Below are 24,465 nucleotides of genomic sequence, written 5' to 3'. Positions count from 1 at the left end.
TACTGTGCCTGCCACATAGTAGGAGCTCAGAAAGAGCTGTTGAATGAATACTGCTTCATTCATAATACTAGCCTAGCAGTGAAGATACAAGTCCATGAGTGGTATTTAATCCCCAAGATCCCATATAACATTCTTTGTAGTTAAAAAAATTTCTCTATTTTAGCCATCGGGAAATTTACTGCAAAGGGCTAGAAAGAGTACTATAATGTTGATGTTTGCATTTAATTACCCTAGGCTTCATCACTAGGCTTTACTAATCCAAATTGTGTGGGAGGTAAATGAAGGCTTTCAGTTGATATCAATACTCAGTTTGATACTAGACAGGTAGCATGATGGATGCAAACCCTCTGGCTTACAAAGCAGTGGCTGGCCATATGTAGTAAGTTTCATTTCATTTATTTCATGTCAGTGTATCATTTAGTACACCACTAAGCACACAGTAATGGGTAAGAGCAAGAATGTTGCCAAAGAATAAAACACAGATACAACTGTATTAAAACAAATAAATAAATAAGGAGAGGAAGGTCCATTAACCTGAATTTTATCCCTGAGGAGTAACCAGCTGAGTTTATATGAGACTCCAAAGCCTTCTCAGAGCAGATGGGATCTTGTTTTGTTGTCAAAATAGATGGGGCTGGGAGATCTCCTAGTGTGAGAAGTTAGAAGTAGTTCTGGTCTCTTTTGGTGATGCTGAGAGATCCATGCACTTTTCCTACAAACTATGTTGTTCTGCTATTCGATGAGAGAACAAACAATATCCACTGTTGTTTCATGGGCCATACCTCAATGCCAGAGTCATCTGTCTAGAATAAAATGCATGTTGTATATGGTTTTTCCCTTTGGGCTTTCCAACATCTGATTCGAAGTGTAATGAGGCCAGTTGTGTTATGTGTGGATTTGGAATCAGACAATGGAGAGTGCCATGAGCATGTTGTACTAAGTGTGAAAAAGGTAAGTGTCACAGGGGGGAAAAAAGTAAATTTGTCCTATGGTGATTTTAATGGTTGAAACTACTGAAAAATGTTGACTGCTTCTTAAACAATGCTGTTGACCCAAAGCCTACTTTAAAGTGAGCATCTATGACAATGTCTGTAATCTGATTACAGAGTAATAAAAACTGATTCAAAAATCTGATAAACAATAACAACTTCTGTTATTTCACCAACTGCAGTTTCTTTGCTTCATATTTAAGACAGTTTTATTAAATAGGAAAATAAGTGACAAAGTAGATGCTTTGGGTATAGGCAACTTCCAGTAACACAGAACACGATTACAGTATTTGGTAGAATAGTTTGGAATGTGATTGCACAGCTTTCAAAACTTACTTGATGTTCTTGGAAAATGTTAATACTGCCTCTAATTTTCAGATTAAATCCTGAGGATTGTTTTCTTCAATTTATGAGGCGTTTAGAACAAACTTGGTTTTGGGAAACAGTTCTGATGAAGGGATTCAGAAAACTAAGTGCAACAACAGTAACAAAATTGGAGCATAGAGTCATATTATTGGCTTAAAAAAATTTTTTTTTTCATTTAAGGAGAGAAAATTCCCAGATCCCATTTATGAATATAAAACCAAGAAAGCTTAGAAGCCCTGAGACTGAGGGGGATGGGCCCAAAGCCTTATAAGGAATCCCGATTAAGGTGCCGTGATAGTCATGCCTATAGTTTCTCAAACATCAATCAAGTCTTGCATTTTTCCTTTGGGCATGGCATTTCATTCTTCCATTATCATTTACAGTCGTTCATGGTCAACATATAAACTCTTTCTCACTATTCTCTTATGCTGTAATAGTGCCCAAAGGATAGTTCACAGGAGACAAAACTGTCAAAGCATTATGAAGAAGATATTAAACTTGTTGTCACTTTCTAATAATCTCTTGGAATATCAAGGAAAGTTTGAGAGTTGGTTGTTTATATTTTATTCTGGGCTGAGATTTGATTCTCAGTGTTTTATTCTTTTGTCACCATTTTGGAAGTTAACATTTTAGTCTTCTCCCATTTTCTAGTATACCTATGGCATATATAGGAACATCTGCAGGTTAATTTCCCTAAAGTCAACAAGTACATAATTTTACTTGCACTTGTTAAAGCAAATACTATTACTTATCATTTACCCTTTGGGAATGAAGAGCTTTTGTTCCTGAAAATTTATATTATACGGTGATGTTCTCTTTCAGTAGCTAAATAAAATAGAGTTGAGGTGGCATGTTGGCACAGAGAAATTAAAATGTTGAATGTTACTGGCTACTCTTCTCAATGAAGAACTGTTATACCCGCTCAATGTACATGATTATTTGGTGGAACCTAAGCATTGCCCATGAGCACAAGCAGAAGTAACAGAGTCCTTGACTATCATGTTTCTCGCTCCTCCTAAAACATGAGAGTGTATGGTCTGAAATGGGGCCGTGGGAAAAAAGCTTGCTAAAATAAATACCGTAGTCTCTCTAACAGGCAAAGGTATTCCTATACCTTTCCCTACATAAATGACAATAGCTACTAACATTGTATTTAATACATCACTAAGTACTTCTCAGTGCTTTACATATGACTTTTAATCATCCCCAAAACTCTATATAGTAGGTGCTACTACTATTTTACAGTCAGGGAAAAATAGGTCAGTGACAGTCTAAGTAATCTGTTCAAATGCCACCCAGATATACTAAGTGGTCAAAGTTAGATTTAAACCCAGACTGATCCCAGAATCCATGTTGCCTCAATCTTGTTCTCTGCCTAGAAATCAATGGCTTGGCATTTTGATGCTATCAGTGACTTTTTCTCACACTCCATTGGCGATTATGATGAGACATTTCTGGGGCAATTTCAAACAATTCCAATTTTGGTTTATGGCAAGAGAACTTCTACAATCAAGCAACCAATTTCATTCACACTGTAAAAATAGTGAACCGTACCAAACCCATTTTTTTCTAAAAATATTTTCAAAAAATGCTGGAGTGTAAGTAAGCCCAAAGATTTATCAGTGAATGTGGAATTATTCCAATCTCAAAGGCTACAGCTGATAGTCATCAAGAAAGGTATGTGATGATGGCAGTGATCATGTTTAGCAAACTGCTACTCGTTATATAAGTGTATTTTTACTGTTAAACTTTTAATTCTGAACGCTAACATAAAAACTTCTGAGATATTCAAGTCTATTTTGGGATACAAGGTATTAGTTTGAGTTTTGCTTTCGTTCAAATGAATAAAAGTTATTTTGGATGAACCCTTACTTGTCAAGCGTTTTTAGAAACAATACAGTATATGCACAAATCTCATTCCTTTGGAGAGAAAAAGTCCTCTGAACACCACTCTTTCTTCATATGAACAACTTCTCTGAACCTGAGGTCTGGAGAACACACTGAAGTTGATATTATTCACAAAATAGAACAAGGTAGTATGAACAATAATACGCCCCTCAAGCTTGGACAGATTTCCACTATCATCAAGTAAGAGAAGTTCTGATTTCTGGGTCAAAGTTAGAATCATGAGGTTGTATGAATCAAAAAATCTACAGCACATCCTTGAAAAGAAAAAAAAGATTTTCTTTCCAGAATGAGTCTAATGGTATTATTAAGAGCTGGAAGAAGGAAAGCAAAATACAGCACATCCCTATAAGTCTCAGTGCCTGCCTACATGTAAGGCTGCTCAATGTTCAGACATGTATATATTTATTTCATTTTCAAGCTTTCTGACCACAGCAGTGATTCTCAATAAAGGCGATTTTGTCCTCCCCACTGCTGTGGGATATTTGGCAATATCTGAAGATATTTTCAGTTGTCACAACTTGAGATGGGGGTGCTATTGGCCAGGAATGCTGCTCAGTATCTTACAATGCCCAGGACAGTACCTCACAACAAAGTACCTGACTATAATGCTAATAGTGCCTAGGTTGAGAAACCCTGGACTTTAGATAGGCCTAAAATCTAGGCCTACAGAGAGGAGGTGCTCCACTTGGGAAAAATGACCCTTGATTGACTCATTCAAAACAATAAGCATTCAAAAATGTGTATAGAGGTAGTTACTAGTCATTTGCACCTGTTGGTCAGGTGGGCACCTAGCCAGATTCTCAGTAACAGTTGAGAGAGACCAAGTAATTATAACTCCTCCTGTCTACCTCCTATGAGAATAGAAAAGGGAGCTTCTCAAAGATGGAATACCTCATCCCAGTTAGGAAAAAATATCAGCAGTGGATGCCTTCATGGGAACTTGAAGGCCAAGGAAATTTTCTGTTCTGATGAGGACTGCTGCTATGTGACTTCTGTTCTGGGTAGCTGTCTCTGGGTAGGTTGTATTCTTATTCCATACTGAAGGAACTCCTAGTCTTTGCTGAGACAGGTATCTTTCCAACAATCATATCATTGTCCCATTGTGACAATGTGCATTGTCACAAAATAAAAAAAAAAACAAAACTGTCCATTTCTTTATACTCTCTGAAGTATATTCCCATGAAAATGATGCGACCTTCCTTTTCACATTTTCTTTTCTCTGCTTCTTTTAAGCTTTTAGGCATACATTTATCTTACATGATCTATATTTCTTGGTAATTATTCTCCAATTATTTCATATGAGTATTTTGGTCACTAGATTCTGGACCAGGGTAAGATCTATATATTCAATCTCTCTGGAAATCCCCTCTGCACCTAATATAATTCTGAGTACAAATAGTCATTTAACAGCTTGTTGAATGAACTAACCAGTAATATGCACATAAATGAGAGAGCAGAATAAAACCAACGATAAATATTTCTATGCTGATATTCCACTGTGTATACAAGGCTGATTGGGCCACTCATAAAAACAAATACACCAAGCCCCTACCATACAATTATCTGCAACAATTAAACTCAAAAGAATGATTACAATATGGTATTGCTTAAATTTAATGTATAGTTTCTTGCATGGTAGAAATGTAATAGGACTTGAAAAAGAATTACATTTACTCTTTATTTTCTATAAAGCAATTGAGTGAGACACAATGCTTGGCATTTCAGTCTCTCAGTATCAGTGCATCGATGTGTAGAAGTGGATGGATTTCGGCTGCATACTGACTGTATGCAAAATCAGAAAGTATTAAGTAAGTGTACTTACTTGCTATTTCAGTTAAATGCTGTGAACATGCCAAGTACTTTAAACAACTCCAGTAGCGGCTTCAGCAGAGATGTATTCAACCATTGCTGGCAAGCAACTAAATACTCGGTGTAATTGAATAGCTACTTTTTTGCAGGGGAAGGGGATGGAATTTCCCCATTCTTTCACAAAAGGGATTGTTCCCATATATTAAGAAAATTACATCTGAGTCATGATAACTTTAAACACACACACATACACAAACCCAAGAACTTCCTGAACTCAATATGACCAAAAAATACTGACCACTTAAAAATACCCTACTATCACTTACCTGGGATGAAAAAGTACACACTAGGAAGTCTGCCTGGGAGAGAAAGTGTATATCCAGGATCACACCCCGAAGCGAATTTTCTGTGTATCGGTTGTGTAGTCCGGCTGACCAAGAGATAGAGTTATCACTAATAAATTCGTAAGTGGGGTACCTGTAAAAAAGAAATAAATTTTTACATAGTCACTGAAATCACAGTACTCTATCAGGATGTAGTATCTTATCAGGAGGAGGCAGAACTACTCCTTTGACCAAAGCTCTTTTTTCTAACAGTAAGGAGAGCTTTAATTATGGTGTTCAATAGAGTAGTTGATGACGCATCTTTGAATCCATCAGTGGGATAGCAAACATTCTGGAGTATGTTACATGTTATTGGCACATCATATAATATACACGTACATGTATCAAAATGACCCCTCACGTATCAAAATTCATAAGAGTTGAAGGCTCCTTATTTTCTTTGTAATGAGTGACTTCTATGAGGTTTTTCAAGCTGCCTTCACATTTGGCCATTGAACTTTTCCTTTAGAATATAAAAATCGTGATTAAATTTCATTTAAATTTTTGACTTAGAATTTGTGATCATTGAGACTTATCTCCCCTAACCCCCATCCTCAAAGCACCATCTTACCAACAACAATAATGGAAAACTAGTTTAATTCATTTATAAAAACAAATTCCTTGTAGATGTCAACTAAGCAAGATTTTGGTAGTCTTGAGATCGGATATGTGCTTAAAAATATTAAAACAGGATATCTTTAAAAAGCCTACCATATGTTCAAATGATTCTACTGTGAATTAAGAGGTTTAATTATACTCTAGTATAGAGTGAATACATTTTCTTAGTGCATGGGGTAGATCTTCAGAGTTAAGTTGCAAACTTTGGGACTTACAAGAAAATGGGCTAATAATCGTACCTGCTTTATATAGTTTTGTAGGAATTAAATACATTAAGCAATGTAAAGTGCTTAGAGGAGTCCCACACATGTAGTAAATGCTCAGTAAATATTAGCTGTGATTGTTAAACATTCTTCTGCGGATATCCAGCTGGTCTTATTCCTTACTTCCTTTAGATCTCTGCTGAAATACAGCCTTATTAGTGAGGACTTTGGCAATTTCTATCTCTTTCACCTGCTTAACTTTTCTTCATGACCTTTATTATCATTTGACATAATATGTATTTACTATTTATTTACTGCTTGTATCCATTCCCACCTCCATCACCCCTAAGTGGAATGTAAACTCTATAATGAGGCATTTCATCTGCTTTGTTCAATGTATTGTTCTCAGTACCTAGAAGAGAATCCGGAATATAATAGGATCAATGAATATTTGTTGACAGGGTAATAGTTCCTATTTATAAACCCCGAACCATCAAGAGTCAGTTTACATGTCTGTCTCCCACACAGTATTCCCCAAAGGTTGGGACTATACTTTTCTTGGCATCACACAATGCTGTGTGAGTAAATACATGCTACATCGGTAGTACTCACTACCTATATGTCTGGGACTTCTTCCTCAGCCCCTAACAGCTGCTTCAGATTTCTCTCCATTTCACAGCCACCAAGGAGCTTCTTCTCACTGCCCCTAATGATGACTGTGGCGGCAAAGTCTCCGAATGCTGTTTCAGACTGGTAATCAGTGTTCAGATCCATTTGGCTTCATTATTTTTGACATTTTACCCTCCTCAGCCCTGAATCAGGGAGGCGAAGGAAATGTCACATTTGTTCTAAAAAGAAAACAACCCCAAGGACTTTTAATGTGATTCTTGTGGTGCTGCATATCCAGGTATGGGGCAGAAACAGAAACAAATAAATATGAAAAGGCCGGAGGAGAGAGGAGAGGGAATTGTTAAAACACACCAGTACAATTTTTATCCTTGAATAGAAACTAACTCTGTCAGCAAGGTTTGGGTGCTGAATGAAAAGAAAAGAGTGATCTTTTTACTGAGAAGTGACAGTAACTTTAATGCCCTTCCTAACTTAAAGATCCCTCCCTAGAACCAAACCAAAAGAACACCTAAGTTCCTCAGGGCTCATCTGTATGTGCAAAAGACTGCTTGATGAAGGATACTGAGTTTGGAAAAAGAAACTGAAACAAAGTAAATAATGGAAGAGGGAGACTTTGCATCTCCAATAATGAGCATGGAAATTTTTGCACAAACATGCTTCTTTCTTGTCTTTTGCTCATAAGTATGTTGGCAGAGGAATTCTTTTACTGTGAGGTTGTAGAGATTGGCAGTGATAAAAAGAATTTTTTTTTCCTCTTCCACCTTATAAAAATTTGTTTATATTACTCACAAAGGACTAAGCTAAAGTTATAAACTGACAACACATTTTCTTTTCTAAAGTCTTTCTCCAGGCTGAGGGAGATACTCTTCATGATTTCACTGCACCTGGTATACAACTCCTTCCGGACATCCATCTAACTATACTGTAATCATTTGTTACACGTATACTGCCCACCAGTTGGATACTCCTGAAAAAAAGGAGCAGCATATTATCTTCTATTTCTCTTTGTATTCCTAGTGCCCTGTAACTGTATCTAGCACATTACAGTTCAATAAAATAATGAGAAAATTAACCACTCTTTACGGCTGAGCCTTCATTTCACAGGACAACCAAACACTTAACAAAAACTTTTAAATAAGTTTTTCTTGCCTCTATTTATGTAAATGAAACTAAGTTTAGGAGTGCTCATCTAGCATTTTTGATAAAGAGCAAACTACATATGTAAATATTTACCCTGAGAGATTTTTAAAGACTTGTTTCTTCTCCTGTTTCACCCCTGCTCCCAATCTCCACATCTTAGGATACAATGTTGGATAGACAACTTTAATAGTTCTTACTTCTTTGCCAATGAATGTGATTTAAACACTCTACCAGTGAATTACCTAAGAGAGTTATCTCCACATTGGCAATGGTTGCCACAGTCAGTGGGATGCGGGTGCCAAAATCTCACAGATGAACTCAGTCTTAACCTAGAGAAACCTGAGGTATGATACCAAGCAGCAAGGCATTAACTGCTCATTTTCACACAGAAGCCACACATATAAAGCTAACCTTGACCGCTTTTACAAAAGATAAGCTACCCAGGAAATAGATTCTCCTCTGACTGTGTGAATTCTATGTATCATTTAACCATCATTCTCAGTTCTTTACCCTCTTGAAGCACAAAGTATCATAATGACCCTGTACTCTATATACTGTGATGAGAGATTCAGTCATGCTTCTGGTCTCCTAAAACAAAGGCAGAGGTTTTATGATTTGCTTAGGTTTCAAAACCAATCCTGACAGGTCTAAAGCAGAGTTAATTCAGAATAAAAAAACACAGAAGCAAAATAATGAGAAACAGCGTCTACATTCCTGAGAAGATCTTCAAAATGACTCAGAAAATTAAAATGAAAGGACTTGCAAAGAGGTAAAAAAAAAAGTGCATAAAATGCTGCTGCAACATTTCTAACAGAATATGGGAAAGCTGTCTCTTGAACTACCATAGACAGAGGAGATAGTAGCTGCTGACCATGAAAAGGAAATTCAAGTTTTACTAGTCCCATAATCGTGGTAACTACCAATGCCAACTGTACTGTAAGGGTTGCTTAATACAAAAACACCATGCTGTACTATGGATCAAAGTTGTAAGATGCCCATATCCTTTTATCTAAATATTTCCAAAGCCTGAAACCTAGCTTAAGGAAATAATGTGGATAACTAGTAAGTGTCCAATATTAGAATGAGCAAGTAAGCAATGGCACATCCATACAGGAGGTATGTAGTCATTAAAGGGGACATTTAAGATAATTATTTTTTTAGTGACCTGAGAAAATGGATTCATTGCTGTATTAAGTAAAAAAGAGTTCAAATTATATAGAATAGGATAAACTACTAAAATGGGTAACTATATAAATGACTAAAGGGAATATATCAACATTTAAATAGCTGTTTCCACTGAGTAATAGAACTGTGGGTATTTTTTCTTGCTTGTATAGTTACCAACTTCCCTATCGTCTAATAAGCATGAGTTATTTTGCTCATCAAGGGAAAAAAAAACAGGAAAAGCTTGTGATGCTTCAAGAACAAGTAAAAGAGTAGATAACATTTTAATATTTTTTCAATTAAGCTACAAATTCAATCTGGTATTTTAAAATGAAGGAGCATGGTGAACTATTTCTACTCTGCTTCTAGATATCAAACTGGAAAAGTATCTGTGAAAATTTTGTATTGTGTTTTGTGCCCAGATGTTCATTTAATCCTTAACTGTAAGTATGTAACTTGGCTTACACTTGACTGATGAATTTCATGGTCCTGTGTATGTCAGTGAGTGAGTGAGAGTGAGAGTGAGAGTGAGAGTCAGAGAGAGAGAGAGAGATAGGGACAGAGAAAGAAAGAATATACTCATAGAGGGAGTCTTAAAAGAAAAAGCAACTTATATCCGGTTTAGATTCTTAGGAGGGAGAAATAGGATTTAAACTATTATCCAATGCTTAGAATAAACATCTACAGTATAGTCCTCACTTCAAATTTGTTTTTCTCCCCAACCTCTATTTCTGACATAAGAAATGGACCAAAGAATAAATAAATTAATTAAAAAGTCACTAGCTTAAGTGATTAACATCTAATAAAATGTTTTCAAACTGATGGAATTGAAATAAACATAATTCAGTACTTACTAGAGGTAGTTACTGTGTCTAAAGTACTTCTAATCCAGTGAGGGAGACAGAGGTAAGCAAGTGCTAAACACCAAGTCAGAGCAATGCAGACAGGAGGGACACTTCGGGATTCAGGGATGATTTCTGGAGCAAACAGTGTCTGAGCAAAGCTAAGAACACAGATTCTTCTCCCTCATTCCTTTCTTTCACATATTTAATACATCCCTTATTTATTAATAATAAGTAAAGGCCAATTCTAGGTTCACCTAGATCCTATGATAAATTCCCAATTAGGATCAGTGTGTTTATGTGTTTTCTTAACCCCCTATGTTAACCCTATAGTAGCACTATTCATACTGTAGAGTATGAGTAATTGTCTGTTCCCCCACTAGATTGGGAATTCCTTGAGAGCAGAGTTATCTTGCTTATCATGGCATCGCCAGCACCTAACACAGTGCCTGAAATATAGGCATGCTCTATAAATGACAGATTACTGTTTTACTGTTCAATACATACTAGCAGTTCTTACTCTTCCACTTATAAAACTTATCTTCTGATTCTTTATTTTTCTTTAATATAACTTCCAAGTTCCAGAATTTTTTTTATGAGATGAACACTTACACATATTTAAAAAAAATTTTTTTTAACATTTATTTATTTCTGAGAGACAGAGAGAGACAGAGCATGAGCAGAGCATACGAAGGGGAAGGGCAGAGAGAGAGGAAGACACAGAATCCAAAGCAGGCTCCAGGCTCCGAGCCGTCAGCACAGAGCCCGACATGGGGCTCAAACTCACAAACCACAAGATCATGACCTGAGCCGAAGTCAGACGCTCAACTGACTAAGCCACCCAGGCACCCCAACTCACACATATTTTACATATGTTTCAGTTGCCCGTTAATTGCTAGTGAAGATAGTGAGAGCAAAAAGGCAAGCACCTGGTATGTTTTATTGCTAGCAGTCCTATACAGTTGGTTAGAGTTATGGACTGAATGTTTGTGTCCCCCTAGAATACCTATGTTTGAGCTGTGATAGTATCTGGATACGGGGCCTTTGGGAGATGATTAGGATTAAATAAAGTGCATGAGAATGGGGCCCTCATGATAGAATTAATGCCCCCACAGGAAGAGACACCAGAAAGCTTGCTCTCTCTTCCAAACACACAGAAAGGTCATGTGAGTACACAGCAAGATGGCAGCTGCCTACACACCAAGAGAAGAGGCTTCAGAATGAAATATACACCTTACTGGCACCTCAAATACTCTTTGATTATATTCACAGTCACAAAGGTACACAGTTGTTTGAATTAAAAAAAAACTCCAATAATTAGTAATAATATTATAACAAGAATGACAAGTCATGGGAATTAAGGATTCCTTTCAACTGAAAAAGAGTCCTGGTCTAGAATCACTAGTTCATTTAACTTACTTTGTTTTTGCCTCCTTTAATAAAGAAGGGTCATCCGTCGCCAAATATACTCTTCGTTTATCCACTTGCATTCTGCGAGAGAGAAGCTGAAAATGTTCTTCAACGTGTACCATGTATTCCTCAATGGGATGGAAGGCTGCTTCTGTTCCTACTTTGTCTGTACGTCTGACGTGTACTCTGGGGGGCAGAGGGAGACAGTCAGACTCTGCTGATAATGTTCTGATCCTCTGATCCACTGTGTACTTTTAGGCTACTCAACTTTATACCTTTATTTATGGTGGCATCACAGACATTTTAAACCATTTTTTTTTTCATTTTTGCCACTAGAAAAATTAAAATGTTTTAAAAATTCAAACACATACATTCTAAATATATTTGCATGTTAACACAATACAAGGAGAATTAGAAAATAAGCTTTAGAAGAATGCTTTCTTATAAAGAAAGTAATTAGCATACCCAAGAACAGTAGAATAAGTGGAAGATTCCAGAGTTATACTCCATATAAGCAGCAAAATACCTACCAGCCTCCCAGAAAAAACTGGATATAACTTTTTAAGATTTTTGGCAACAAATGATACCAAGATTCACAGTTGTTATTACAGAATATTAAATATATTGTTTACAGCATTTGATGCCAACTTCTCTCATTCTTCATTCTACCCTGTATAGTTATTATAACTGCCAGCTTATAGAATTGAAAATTGTCTGAGGAAAACACAGACCTTCAAGAATTCTTCCTAATGCACAATCAAGGCAGGCAAACCTTTTAAGAATTCTTACTATTCTAAGTTCACGGAGACATTCTACCCCTTTTGTTATATGCATAATGAATTTCCTTTTGCTGTTTTTCATGCTGTCAAACACAAGTAGGTATTGATCTCATCTGTCCTATTGTAAAAAAGTTCTAAAACTGTAAAACTGGGGACAAAGATTTACATCGTCCTGTGTTGACTTTCACAGTATTTTCCTCCCATCTTAGTGCTTTCAAAGTAATTGTAATGAAAATAATAATGGTCATAGTTTACTTTCATAAATTAAAACTCTCCTTAAATTTGCCCTGCCTGCATCCTCCCCACCCCTCACCAAATTACTAAACCACTATTCATATGTGGGAAAAAGAAAAAAGTAAATTTGTTTCCCTTTAGGCCATGGTATATAGGCATGCCTTAGGTCAGGCCTAAGCCCAGCTTTTTATTGTGAATCTGGAAGGCGGATCTGTTTTCACTGCAGCTAATCTGATATCTTTATGGGTATCCTCTGCCTTCCAGACTATAGTCCAGATATGCACACCTTTATATTTACACGTATTCTATCGTTGTTTCCTTCCCACATCCTTCTTTTTTTTTTTTTTTTTTTTTTTTTTTTAATTTTTTTTTTCAACGTTTTGTATTTATTTTTGGGACAGAGAGAGACAGAGCATGAACGGGGGAGGGGCAGAGAGAGAGGGAGACACAGAATCGGAAACAGGCTCCAGGCTCCGAGCCATCAGCCCAGAGCCTGACGCGGGGCTCGAACTCACGGACCGCGAGATCGTGACCTGGCTGAAGTCGGACGCTTAACCGACTGCGCCACCCAGGCGCCCCCCCACATCCTTCTTAATCACTGCTTCTCTCTCAGGAAATTGGAATTGTTCACTGGGCTCCACAAGGATAAACAATTCCACTGAATTTCAATGAAAAGTTTATAAGAAGAAACACTCTTTGATACTGATTTCATCATGTACTTTCTTTAGCTCTAACATTTAAAATAAGGGTCAGTAACTTCTATACATATGAAGACTAAGACACGAGGGAAGATGTTGGGTGGGAGATAGGAAAATGAAAATGAAAATAAAAACAAAGAAGAGCTGTAATAACGGAAGGAAGAATCAAAGGAAGAGGAGCATATGAAGTACTGGCAGAGTACTACTGAGAAATCTTTTCAAGTCTCCAAGTACTACTGAAATTAGGCCTGGATCAAGAATTTTGAGAGGGGCAAAATGGAGTCTCCATGGAAGACTCAGAATATTAGTCCGGTGAAGGATATGAGAAATCATTTTAATTTAATGTAAGTTTTTCAGACATTTAAGGAAACTGATGCTTCTGAAGACATATCAATGAACAAAAAGACAACATAAGGCAAGAGGTAGCTGGTTTCTCATACTTTTCAACCCAGTCCTCACAAAAGTAAAAGTTCTTTGTGTACTTGCCTGACTTTCACTACAGTTGACTCTTCAACAACACGGGTTTGAACTGTGCAGGTCCGCTTATACACAGATCTTTTACAGTACAGTACTGTAAATGTATTTTGTGTTCCTTATGATTTTCTAATAACACTTTTTCTCTAGCTTATTTTATTGTAAGAATACAGTATATAATACATATAGCATTCAAAATATATGTTAACTGACTGTTTATGTCATTGGTAAGGCTTCCAGCCAACAGTAGGCTATTAGTAGTTAAATTTTGGAGGAGTCAAGTTATACATGGAATTTCAACTGCATGGGGGGTGGGGGTCAGCAGTCCTAACCCTGCATTGTTCAAGGGTCATCTATATCAGATTATCAAGCTCTTTCAGGGCAGGGAATGTGATTTTATTTATTTCCAATAGCACCAAATATAATGAATAAATGATTGAATGTTGTGTGGACACAAAAATCTAATTGTTTAGTATCATGTAAGTAGAAACCTTACATACCATCTAACTTAGTTTTTTTTAGTTTTAAACAAATGAGGAAAGAGTGGCAATCAATGAAGACCTGGAATGATCAAGTACGCTGCCCAAAGTCGCACAACTTGTTAGTACTAGAAGTTAGATGGGACCCCCAGACTCTTGAATTCGAGCACCCTTCTCTTTCATTCCAGCACACTACCTCAATGTACAAATAACTCAATTGTCTCTGGTACTGCAATTTTCTGTATTTGGCCAACTCTCCATATGATGTATGGTCCATGGATAATTAGGCCATGCCAAACTACAGGAAAGCTTCCAAGCAAAGTTAAGATGGTTTTTAGTCCTGGCTTTGCCTTTATTAACTCTGGAACTCTGGGCCAAGATTTTCTTCCCTTTAGTTTCCTAACCTATAAGACAGCTATCTCTACTCTTTTCATAGGACTGTGTTATAAGATCAATGAGATAATGCAGTTGAAGGTATTTTGGTAATTTAATTACTATTCTTTTACCTTTCAAGATCCTGTTTAAACACGGAAGCTATGAAGACTTTCCTCCTTCCCTGAACTCTCGTAATAATTTTTATACTTCTCTCAGGGTATTTATCACATTCTGCCCATATAATGTTAGCTGTGTATGTCTCTTTTCCAACAGACTGTAATAAGCTAGAAGGAGCCATTAAAAAAAAATTAATCTCTGTCCCCACAGTAGCAGGTGTTCAATAAATGTTCTGCAAATAAGTGAACAAATCAACACCTATATTAATATTAATCAATAGCTGACTTTATTACAAACAGTATAAGCTACAGAATGTCATAGTCTAGCCTACAAGTCTATTTTTAGAAATGATTTTAGCATCAGTCTTTCTGAAAGGTAATATTTTACAGTGCATTTTTTCCACTGAACTAAAATCCTTCCTTTTACCCTTCTTATCACATCACTTTTAGGGCAGGTATTACCTTCCCTATTTTACAGATGGAAAAATCAAAGCCCAATACTATTATTAAGTAACTTGGTCTAGAATTAGAAAAAATCCAGGAATATTACCTAGGTCACTTAAATCTCAGTCCAGTACTCTTTCCATTAGGCAAAGAACATTTTCCCATGGTATGAAATCTGCTACCCGGACCCAGGAAAATTCCTCTTTCCATAACTTTTTATGTATGTGTATAGGAGCACAAGCTTATGCACAAAGATGCTTCTTTGTATTCTTCTTGGTGGTAGGATTTCCTGATATATCTTCTTGAACATAAGCATGAAGCTGAATGCATATGTACATGATAAGTCCCAAGTGGGTCAAGAGATAATTTTAAATAATAATTTTAACATTATCTTACATTATAAATACTATTTTTATTATCAAAACAGCTTCCAGGCCAGAAAACAGAACACCAAAAAATGCAAAATAATCATCAGTGGTAATTAATGAAGCCTAACAAAAAGTACAATCGAAAAGCTATAAATGTGATAGCTTCATCTCATGGTCTTGTTAGGATAAGATAGGAGTCATGTATAGTATCCAAACTACTCTCAATAAAATACAATTTTGTTGTTTTCCTCAGAAGAGACAGGTAATTTCAGAAATAAGGGTTTAATATATTTGTTGAATGAATAAATAAGCAAATGGGGGTAACAACGTATGACAACTCAACTGTTCTAAGTGAACAAAGGGAGAATGATCTCCCTATGACCTAAGGTGAACTCTGTCTGGAACATCTGTTTTAGGGTATGGCTTGAAAATTAAACTATATCATAAAGTTCACAATATATTGTAAAGTACACATATCTCTGCTACTACATCACATTATGAGAGGAATAAATCAGATTCTTACCCAATAACTGGATGTTTGAAGCCAAGCTTCTTAGTAGTCTCTTCTATTTCCTTTTCCAGCCAAGGTTGTGGGCGGATCAAGTATTTGACAAACTGGGACACCCACCACACTGCAGGATCACCATGGACTCGTACAAGCCGATCTGCAAGGTCTTCTGGTACAGCCAGGGGCAAATATGGTGGACGAGGATGAAGACTGTCTACAATGGGGAGCTCAACCACCTGCACATTTTTGTCCTTTACTTCACCTGTGAGAATATCAAAACATATCATCACCACACTGTATTTCTCATACAATTACCATTGGAGAACTCACTCTGGATGCTTTCATCCTCATCGCAACTCTAAAGCAGTATTACAGACGCAGTTAAGTAACTTGCTCAAGGTACTAGCACAAAAGTGACAGAGCTAAATTTCCCATTTAGGTTGGTCTGCTTCTCAAGTCCATGATCTTTTTTTTTTTTTTTTCCCTGTCATAACATGCTGCCATCTCAACACCTCATACTGCAGATAAGGATGCACCCAGCACTCAAAGAATCTAATCAGAGAATAACCATATTGCTAGTGAACACAGCCAGCTAGGCAAAGTTCTGTTTTCTGTCATCATTTTTGTTTTTGAACCAGACAATAAAGTATTCTCAAAACTTCCAGATTGTCATTATAGCAAATGGCTCTTTCATTAATTTCATGACAGAGCACCATGACTCTAGAGATACCTAAAGATTACAATTATAAGCCAAGCAGTTGTATCTTTTAAAGAAAAAAAAATGGTAATTCTAAAGTCTTTTTTTTTCTTGGCCAAATTATCTATTATGTTTTCAATGATGATAACAATAAAATTTATGTTGATTGTTTATCTGGACATTAAATTAAAATTAGGATAGAGATTAGATGCTAATTTTTGTAGATGATGATTAATTTCAGAATCCAACTTCTATATATCATTAATGATACTGCTGTTCTATCAATTTTATAATGCAATGACAAGAACAACCCAAAATGGGATAAGCCAGCAACTTTATTTTAATTACTTTATTATTTTTTTAATGTTTTATTTATTCTTAAGAGAGAGAGAGAGACAGAGCATGAGTGAGGGAGGGGCAGAGAGTGGGACACAGAATCTGAAGCAGGCTCCAGGCTCTGAGCTGTCAGTACAAAGCCAGACCCGGGGCTCGAACTCACAAGCAGTGAGATCATGACCTGAGCCGAAGTTGGACACCCAACCGACTGAGCCACCCAGGCGCCCGCCCCTAAGCCAGCAACCTTAGATATCGAAGACCACATAGTAGTAACTAGAAGACATGAAGATACCAGGCAGAGAAATTTTATAAACATAAAATGTACTGAATTAAAATTTCAATAACAGAAAATATTAACCTGAATATACAAAATAATTCCAGTTAATCACTGGACCATTAAAGAAAGAATGCACTTGTAGAAAATAAACCTAGAAGACTTTTAAAATGTATTCACCAGAATGGAACACAGTCCTCAAATTCTGTTTTTCTGCATATATGCAAAGTGTTTTATAGTAAATCTCATCATCTGGGAATGTAATCACTCAAACTACATGATTATAAGAAAGTTGGTTGGCATAACTAAAAATTAAAAACATCTGGTTAATATTCTCTCTCTCTGACATGTAAAACTCATTTCAGGACTCTTAGAACAAAGCCCTTGAAACATGACATTTGTTGTATGAATAGATGTCACTAAAAAAATTCACCACCAGCACTGCAGTTCATCTGGGGTACTGGTTAAGACAGAGGTGGGCACCTTTATCAGACAAGATACTATAATTAAGAGTGTATGGGGAAAGAGTAAGCTGCATTTTAAATTAAGCTCTAATAATCTCCCAAAGGCAAGAGAAATGGGGTGCTTTCTGTGATATGGACATGATAAGAGAAATAGCACATGAATGAGAGGAAAAAAAGGAAGAGAAAACAGTTCTTTTTTATAAAAAGGAGAGAAAGAAACAATCTAACTTCTTTTATATGACCATAAATAAAAGCAAAATTAATAGGGTTACCTTCTTTTTGAGCTTTCTTTCTAACACGGTTCTTCTTCTTCTTTTTTTTTTTTTTTTAATGTTTATTTATTTTTGAAGGAAAGAGAGAGTATGAGCAGGGGAGGGGCAGAGAGAGAGGGAGACACAGAATCCAAAACGGGATTCAGGCTCTGAGCTGTCAGTGCTGAGCCAGACGCGGGGCTCACAAACCATGAGATCACAAACCATGAGATCATGACCTGAGCTGAAGTCGGTCGCTTAACCGACTGAGCCACTCAGGCGCCCCTCTAACAGGGTTATTCGAAATGCTCTGTTCAAGTAGCTCTGTCTTTCACTGATTGCCCCAAGGCCTCAACTTTCTTACAGCTAGTCCTATTGACAGCTTTAAGAAATAAATCGAAACTATGCCTATATCTTCAAGACAGAGAATGTAGTTTATTTTTGTTGGTTCTTTGTTCATTCTTCATTCATTCATTCATTCACTTCACTTGTTCAAATATTTATTGAACACTGCTATATGCCAAACACTGTATGAGGTAGAGTATACAGTGATAGCATGGTTCGTGTCCTCCAAGATTTCTAGTTCGAAAAACCTCACCCAGAACTGACTGCTTTTGTGGAAGAAAAATAAAATAAAATACCATCACCAAAAAAATGTGTTATCAAAAAGATATCAATACTCAACTACCTAGTTAAATATTAAGAAAAGGGTATTTATTAATGAAAAAAAAAAGGTTAGCTTCCTCAGTAATGATATATTTTAAAACAAATGAAAATAACATAGTATATGCTATGGTTAGAAGGTCCCTTTTTTTACTTGTTTACCACCTAACATTTTTTATTCTACTGGCATTTATATTCAAAAGAATTTAAATCTGGAACAGATCCTAGATTAGAAATGATCAATGCTTAGTGGTTTCTAAACTTTAGTCATTTATGTATTCACTTTATAATTTTTACCATATCCATGTATTATCTGTATTAATGTTTTAAAAATTCGTTTTAAAACTTACATGAATTTATTTTATAGATGTCAGCTAGAAGTATAACTTCACTAAAAATGAAACCATATCATTAAATTCTATATAGATACTATTGCCTATGAAGGGCCTTGAGCTCAGGCCAGATTTCTATTAAAAGAAGAGATTATCGGGACGCCTGGGTGGCTCAGTCGGTTAAGCGGCCGACTTCAGCTCAGGTCATGATCTCGTGGTCCGTGAGTTCGAGCCCCGCGTTGGGCTCTGTGCTGACAGCTCAGAGCCTGGAGCCTGTTTCAGATTCTGTGTCTCCCTCTCTCTGACCCTCCCCCGTTCATGCTCTGTCTCTCTCTGTCTCAAAAATAAATAAACGTTAAAAAAAAATTAAAAAAAAAATAAATAAAAGAAGAGATTATCAGTGAGGTTAAAGGGGTGTATAATTGCTTTTCCCCTTACATCTCCTATGAGTTTCAAACCAAATGAGAGACAGAGAGAAGAATAAAATGGCAATCAAAATATCAGCTTGATTACCAATAAGGATGAACTAAAGAATGTAGTTTATTCTTTGAATTTATGGCCTTATGGGTTTTCTAATAGTTTCCACCCAATCCCAATCCTAAAATTAGTCTGTCAAGCAAGGCGTAGTACACTGGGGAGGAGGAAGAGCATGCCTTCTGAGAATGGGCTATGGGCTGTGCCATGAGAGAAGCCAGACAGGGCTAGGTCTCACACATTTGTTCCTCCCCCTAAACTCCCCAGTTGTACACACTACTTTCCTTTCAAGTGGAAGCGAAATGAGGTAGACAGAAGCAAAAAAAGCACTGCAGCACTTTCCCCTTTGAAGGAATGGAATTAATTACCCTTCTATAGAACGTCTTGAGGAATTGGAGGATTCCCTGTGCCTGTTCCCACCCATCTCCACCCCCAAACAATTATCCAGTGTTAAAGAACTATTGCAAAGATTTCCTGACACCAAATTGAGAATTTGTCTGACATAATCAGAAGGGCTGAAAAAGAAATAACTTTTTCAACTATTCAACTCAATGGTTGTTTTAATCTTTTATCAGGAAACTGTCTGAAATTATCTCACATATGCCACCTAAATTAATCTCTAGTAATCTGTGGTAGATTCAGAGTTTGAGAAACACAGATTTACTTAAACTCCCTCATTTTACAGAGGAAACAAACTAGAGAGGTTAAGCGAATTTCTCAAAGTAATAATACAGCTAATAAAAGGGCCAGGATGAGGCTCTATTGTTTACCACATTACTTATATTGCATTCTGCTTTCTGAAAACTATATGTATATATTTCAAAGCATTTAAGTATGTTCCCTTTTGATCAATCAAGAGTGCCTTGTCGGGGCGCCTGGGTGGCTCGGTCGGTTAAGCGTCCAACTTCGGCTCAGGTCATGATCTCGCGGTCCGTGAGTTCGAGCCCCGCGTCGGGCTCTGTGCTGACAGCTCAGAGCCTGGAGCCCGTTTCAGATTCTGTGTCTCCCTCTCTCTGACCCTCCCGCATTCATGCTCGCGCTCTCTCTCTGTTTCAAAAATAAATAAACGTTAAAAAAAATTAAAAAAAAAAAAAGAGTGCCTTGTCATTCTATTAAGATGTTAGTGTTAAAAAAAAAAAAAAAAAAAAAAAGGCACTGCATTAACTTTCCAGCAAGAGAATGTTTTATATGTGCAAGTCATACAAAAGTCAGCACTATGCATTTGTAAAGAATCAGAGCCAACTAGCCTAGGAATTACATAATTGACAGCTCAGCTCAACTTGAACTGATATGACCACTATTAATTATTTCAGGGACTCATTTTCAAGACTACCTCCTCTTGTTGCTAATTCTGGTCCATATGGTCATTCTCTGCCAAAGGCAGGGAAGACTCAATAGGCTTGCTGGTACACTTATAGCCCTCTGCCAGTAGCATAGATAACTCTTTGACAGGGAGGATGTCCACAGCTGCAGGCAAGTCCCTCTAGCAATTCATGGCAACTCCATTTAAAAGCATTAGTCTATTATCATTCCTTGTGCCCTAAGACAGAGACCCTACCCTGGAATTAGTCAGTTAGAATTATTAATCATCAGTAGACTTCAATAGGAAGGTCTTAACATCTACCATGAATGAATAGGTTCTGCTATCATGAAAAACATTTCAGGGGTGGAAAAGATTTTGGGTCCTAGTCCATGAGATTTCTTCTGTATTTACCGTCTTCTTTCTTTAGTTGCTACTCAGTGACTTGTGAGAGAAACACAACTAAACTGGGGGGTGGGAGGTGGGGGTGGAATCTCTTGAAGATAAACCTCAGACAGCCAAAATGGTCAAGGTAAAGAAGTTTGGAATAGGGTTGCCAATTGAGAAAAATCTCCAATAAGACATCACTACCTGGAACTCAAAATTTCACTTGGGGTGAGCTAGGGATTATTAGTAACTTTTTGGCAATTCTCAACCAAAAAAAGCTGTCTGCTTTATGGTCTCAAGACTCTTAAGAAGGTTGCCCTCAATATCCACATAGGTCCAGGCTTCTCTCAACTAGGTGTAGTGGGGTAGAATGAGGTTTTAATTCCCTTCCTAAGGGTGGCCTTGAATGGTTATAGTTAGTAAATGCCATCACACCCAACAGCCTTTCCACAGACTGTGTCAGCTGCTGAGATTCATGGCCCTAGTTGAGGCTAGAACAAGGAGAGACATCAAACAAATATGGTCAAGCAAAAGCCTGTCCCCATGTATATAGTGCATAGTGATTACAGGTATGGGCTTTGTTAGGACAAAAACTACTGTTCAAATACTCTATCACTTCACAGTTGTGTACCTTTGGATAAGTTGTATTTAACTTCACCCCAGTTTCTTCATCTGGAAAATGGCATTGATAATAGCAACTTATTCATCTGGAAAACGGGATTAATTACAGTATCTTACTCACTGAGTTATTTTAAGGATGATTTATTACATGGAAAAAGCTGAGCACAATGCCTGATACATACTAATTCTCAAAAAAATGTTAGTTCTTTGCCCTAAGATCAATTCTGTTGAACAATTCTCAAGAAGCTAGCTAGAATTTGACCAAGGAAAAGATTATTTGCTAAAATATCATAGTCTCTGAAAAACATATCAAAGTGCCCATTTCAGTGAGCCAAAGATATACTCCCAAATATACTAGATATAAACAGATATTACACCCAAAGGAAATCTTATTCATACGGTTTACCATAGGCAACAGAACAATAAGCAGCTTTTATCTTTTCAAAATATTCAACAAATGTTCAAATAGAAGGGTAGCAACTCTGGCTACCTAAAAGTTCTGACATCCTATAACTACTAACTTGACTAAAAGCAAAGAACAAGACTGTTCCACGCTGAAAGCGCGGAATGACAGTAAGTTGTCTAAACTAGTAATACTTCCCATTCATGTCACAGCAAAGAGTTTGTAGCTTAAATTACATCCACGAAGATTATTTGGACTTCTGGGATTTACATTTTATTTACCACTATGTGGCCAAATATGGCTGATTAAATTCATACTAAATTCTCCGAGACTTGTTACAGGAGGCACAAGTAAAAGGACATCAAGACTGAAAGCTAACTAGCTGTGGTGAGACCCCTTCAGGGACCAGGGGATTTTCTTGATTTTACTTGGACACAATAAGATGGACATTAAAAAAAAAAAAATCACATAAATGTGTGAGGTCTGTTCTTCAGGATTTTTAACAATGATGACATTAATATTTATACCTTCATTTAATGAATGACTGTGCTCTGCTCTCATCTAAAACACGAAGGAAAGATATACTATTAAAAAGCAAACAGCTGGGCTACTTTCTTTCCTTTTGTTTTTCAACCATTGCGGCTGACAGAGATTTTTTTCTTGAACTTGAATGAGCAACTGTCGCTTGCCATATGAATTCCATCACTGCTCTACTTAAGCAACAACTCAAAAGACTGTTATTACTGCCAGTTTGAAGCCTTCAACCAATTGAGTGAAAGTTCTAAATTCAATCATATGAAACAAAGTGCAGTGTTAGCAACATTCTTAAGAATTAGCATATCACACTATGGGAATGATTGTGCAGCATTCTTATGAGGTATTTGCTGCTTTTACTAGCACAGAAATGCCTTGCAAAGGCAACCAGACTCATGGTTCACTGACCTCAATGTTACTCTGACAGACTTAACTCTGGATAGGGGACTGAAAGAACGGCTAATGGAAAATACGTAATATCTTAGTGAGTTATGCAGTTCAGGATAATGCAGGCAGGACAGTATCAAAAGAGAGCAAAGAGATTTTTTGCTTCATTTCACTAAGCAGAAGTCTCCTTGCAGTCATTCTGCATGTTCTGAAACAAATTTAGTCATTTAAATTTTATATACATACATAAGTCATTTTGCTAAGATTCTAGACAGTCCACAGCTTGCTCATAAATGGGACAGTGCCAACAGTTTCTCTGATGATTCACATTGCACAGGTCCTATAACTCCATGTATGTTGAGCATTGGGTGTTATATGTAAGTGATGAATCACTGAATTCTACTCCTGAAACCAATATTATACTCTATGTTAACTAACTAGAGTTTAAATAAAAATTTGAACCAGAACTAACAAACATTTGAAAAAAACTGTATGGGAAGCAAAAATGGAAATAAACGTGAAGAATTTCCATGAAAACAAGTAACTCTACATGGAGGTTTGGGGAGTTTTTCAGTTGTTTTTTAATCATTTGGTACTTTTCCCTAAATTAGAAACTCCTAACTCAAAGGATCCCAAAGAATTCTACTATAGCTTTTCTCATGGGGCGGGGGGGGGGGGGGGGGGGGACAAAAAAAATAGAGGAATGGAAAGCAGTACAAAAAAAGGATAAAGCTTAATTTCATCAAATTATTCAAGAGCCAAACTCCAAACTCTCTTTCCCCCATTCTCATAAAAAAAAAAAAAAAATCACAATTCCACTTTCATATACCTCTTATTCCTTCACCACATGTTACTCTCCTTGAAAGCAACAGGCAGGAGGAAGGAACTCCAGGTAATAATAGACTTTTATCCCTTGAGAATTCCTGAAAATGATGACTGAGTATACTGACATACCACCAGGATCTCACAGCACAGAGATGTCTGTTGTCATACTGTGTTCCCTTTTACTTTGGGGCAATTTTATAGCAGCCTTTGTGATTAGCACTTGGTTGGAGTTAGGAATATAATGTTTCATTTTGGACTTACAGCTCCTTGTGATTTTTCTGCTACATTATCACTCAAAGGTTAAATCAGGAAGGCCTAATTTGAGTTTCCTGATGATAGAGTATAGGTCAACCCTAATGCCCTAAAACACAAGAATTATAAGTAGGACTTCTGGCTATCCTGGGAGAGAAGAAAATGAAAATACAGTCGTGTTGGAAGTCATAAGAAAACAGTTAAGATGGGATATTAGGAGAGAAGACAACTTAATCAAGTGCAGTAAGCAACGTGCTAAAGCACTATTCAAATTGTTGATAAAACAGACAAACATCTTGGCTTCTACTAAAACCGGGATTGGAGTAGC

The 24,465-nt window shown here is 36.8% G+C and overlaps 1 protein-coding gene across 16 annotated transcripts in view; it reads right to left on the bottom strand.

Annotated features, from left to right (window-relative positions):
* The window catches only part of FUT8 (fucosyltransferase 8), a 311,734-nt gene that overhangs the window by 3,781 nt on the left and 283,488 nt on the right, over positions 1–24,465 (bottom strand). For all 16 annotated transcript variants that reach the window (XM_078448128.2, XM_078448123.2, XM_078448134.2 and 13 more), the window contains 3 exons: positions 15,953–16,199; positions 11,472–11,648; positions 5,399–5,549 (listed from right to left, as the gene is read on the bottom strand). In XM_078448128.2, coding sequence (XP_078304254.1) covers positions 5,399–5,549; positions 11,472–11,648; positions 15,953–16,199 — 575 coding nt within the window. The remainder of the gene's footprint in view (positions 1–5,398; positions 5,550–11,471; positions 11,649–15,952; positions 16,200–24,465) is intronic.

The sequence above is a fragment of the Panthera onca genome, chromosome B3, assembly GCF_046562875.1.
Source record: "Panthera onca isolate mPanOnc1 chromosome B3, mPanOnc1 haplotype 2, whole genome shotgun sequence".
NCBI lineage: Eukaryota > Metazoa > Chordata > Mammalia > Carnivora > Felidae > Panthera > Panthera onca.
This window is presented reverse-complemented; position numbering and strand designations above follow the sequence as displayed.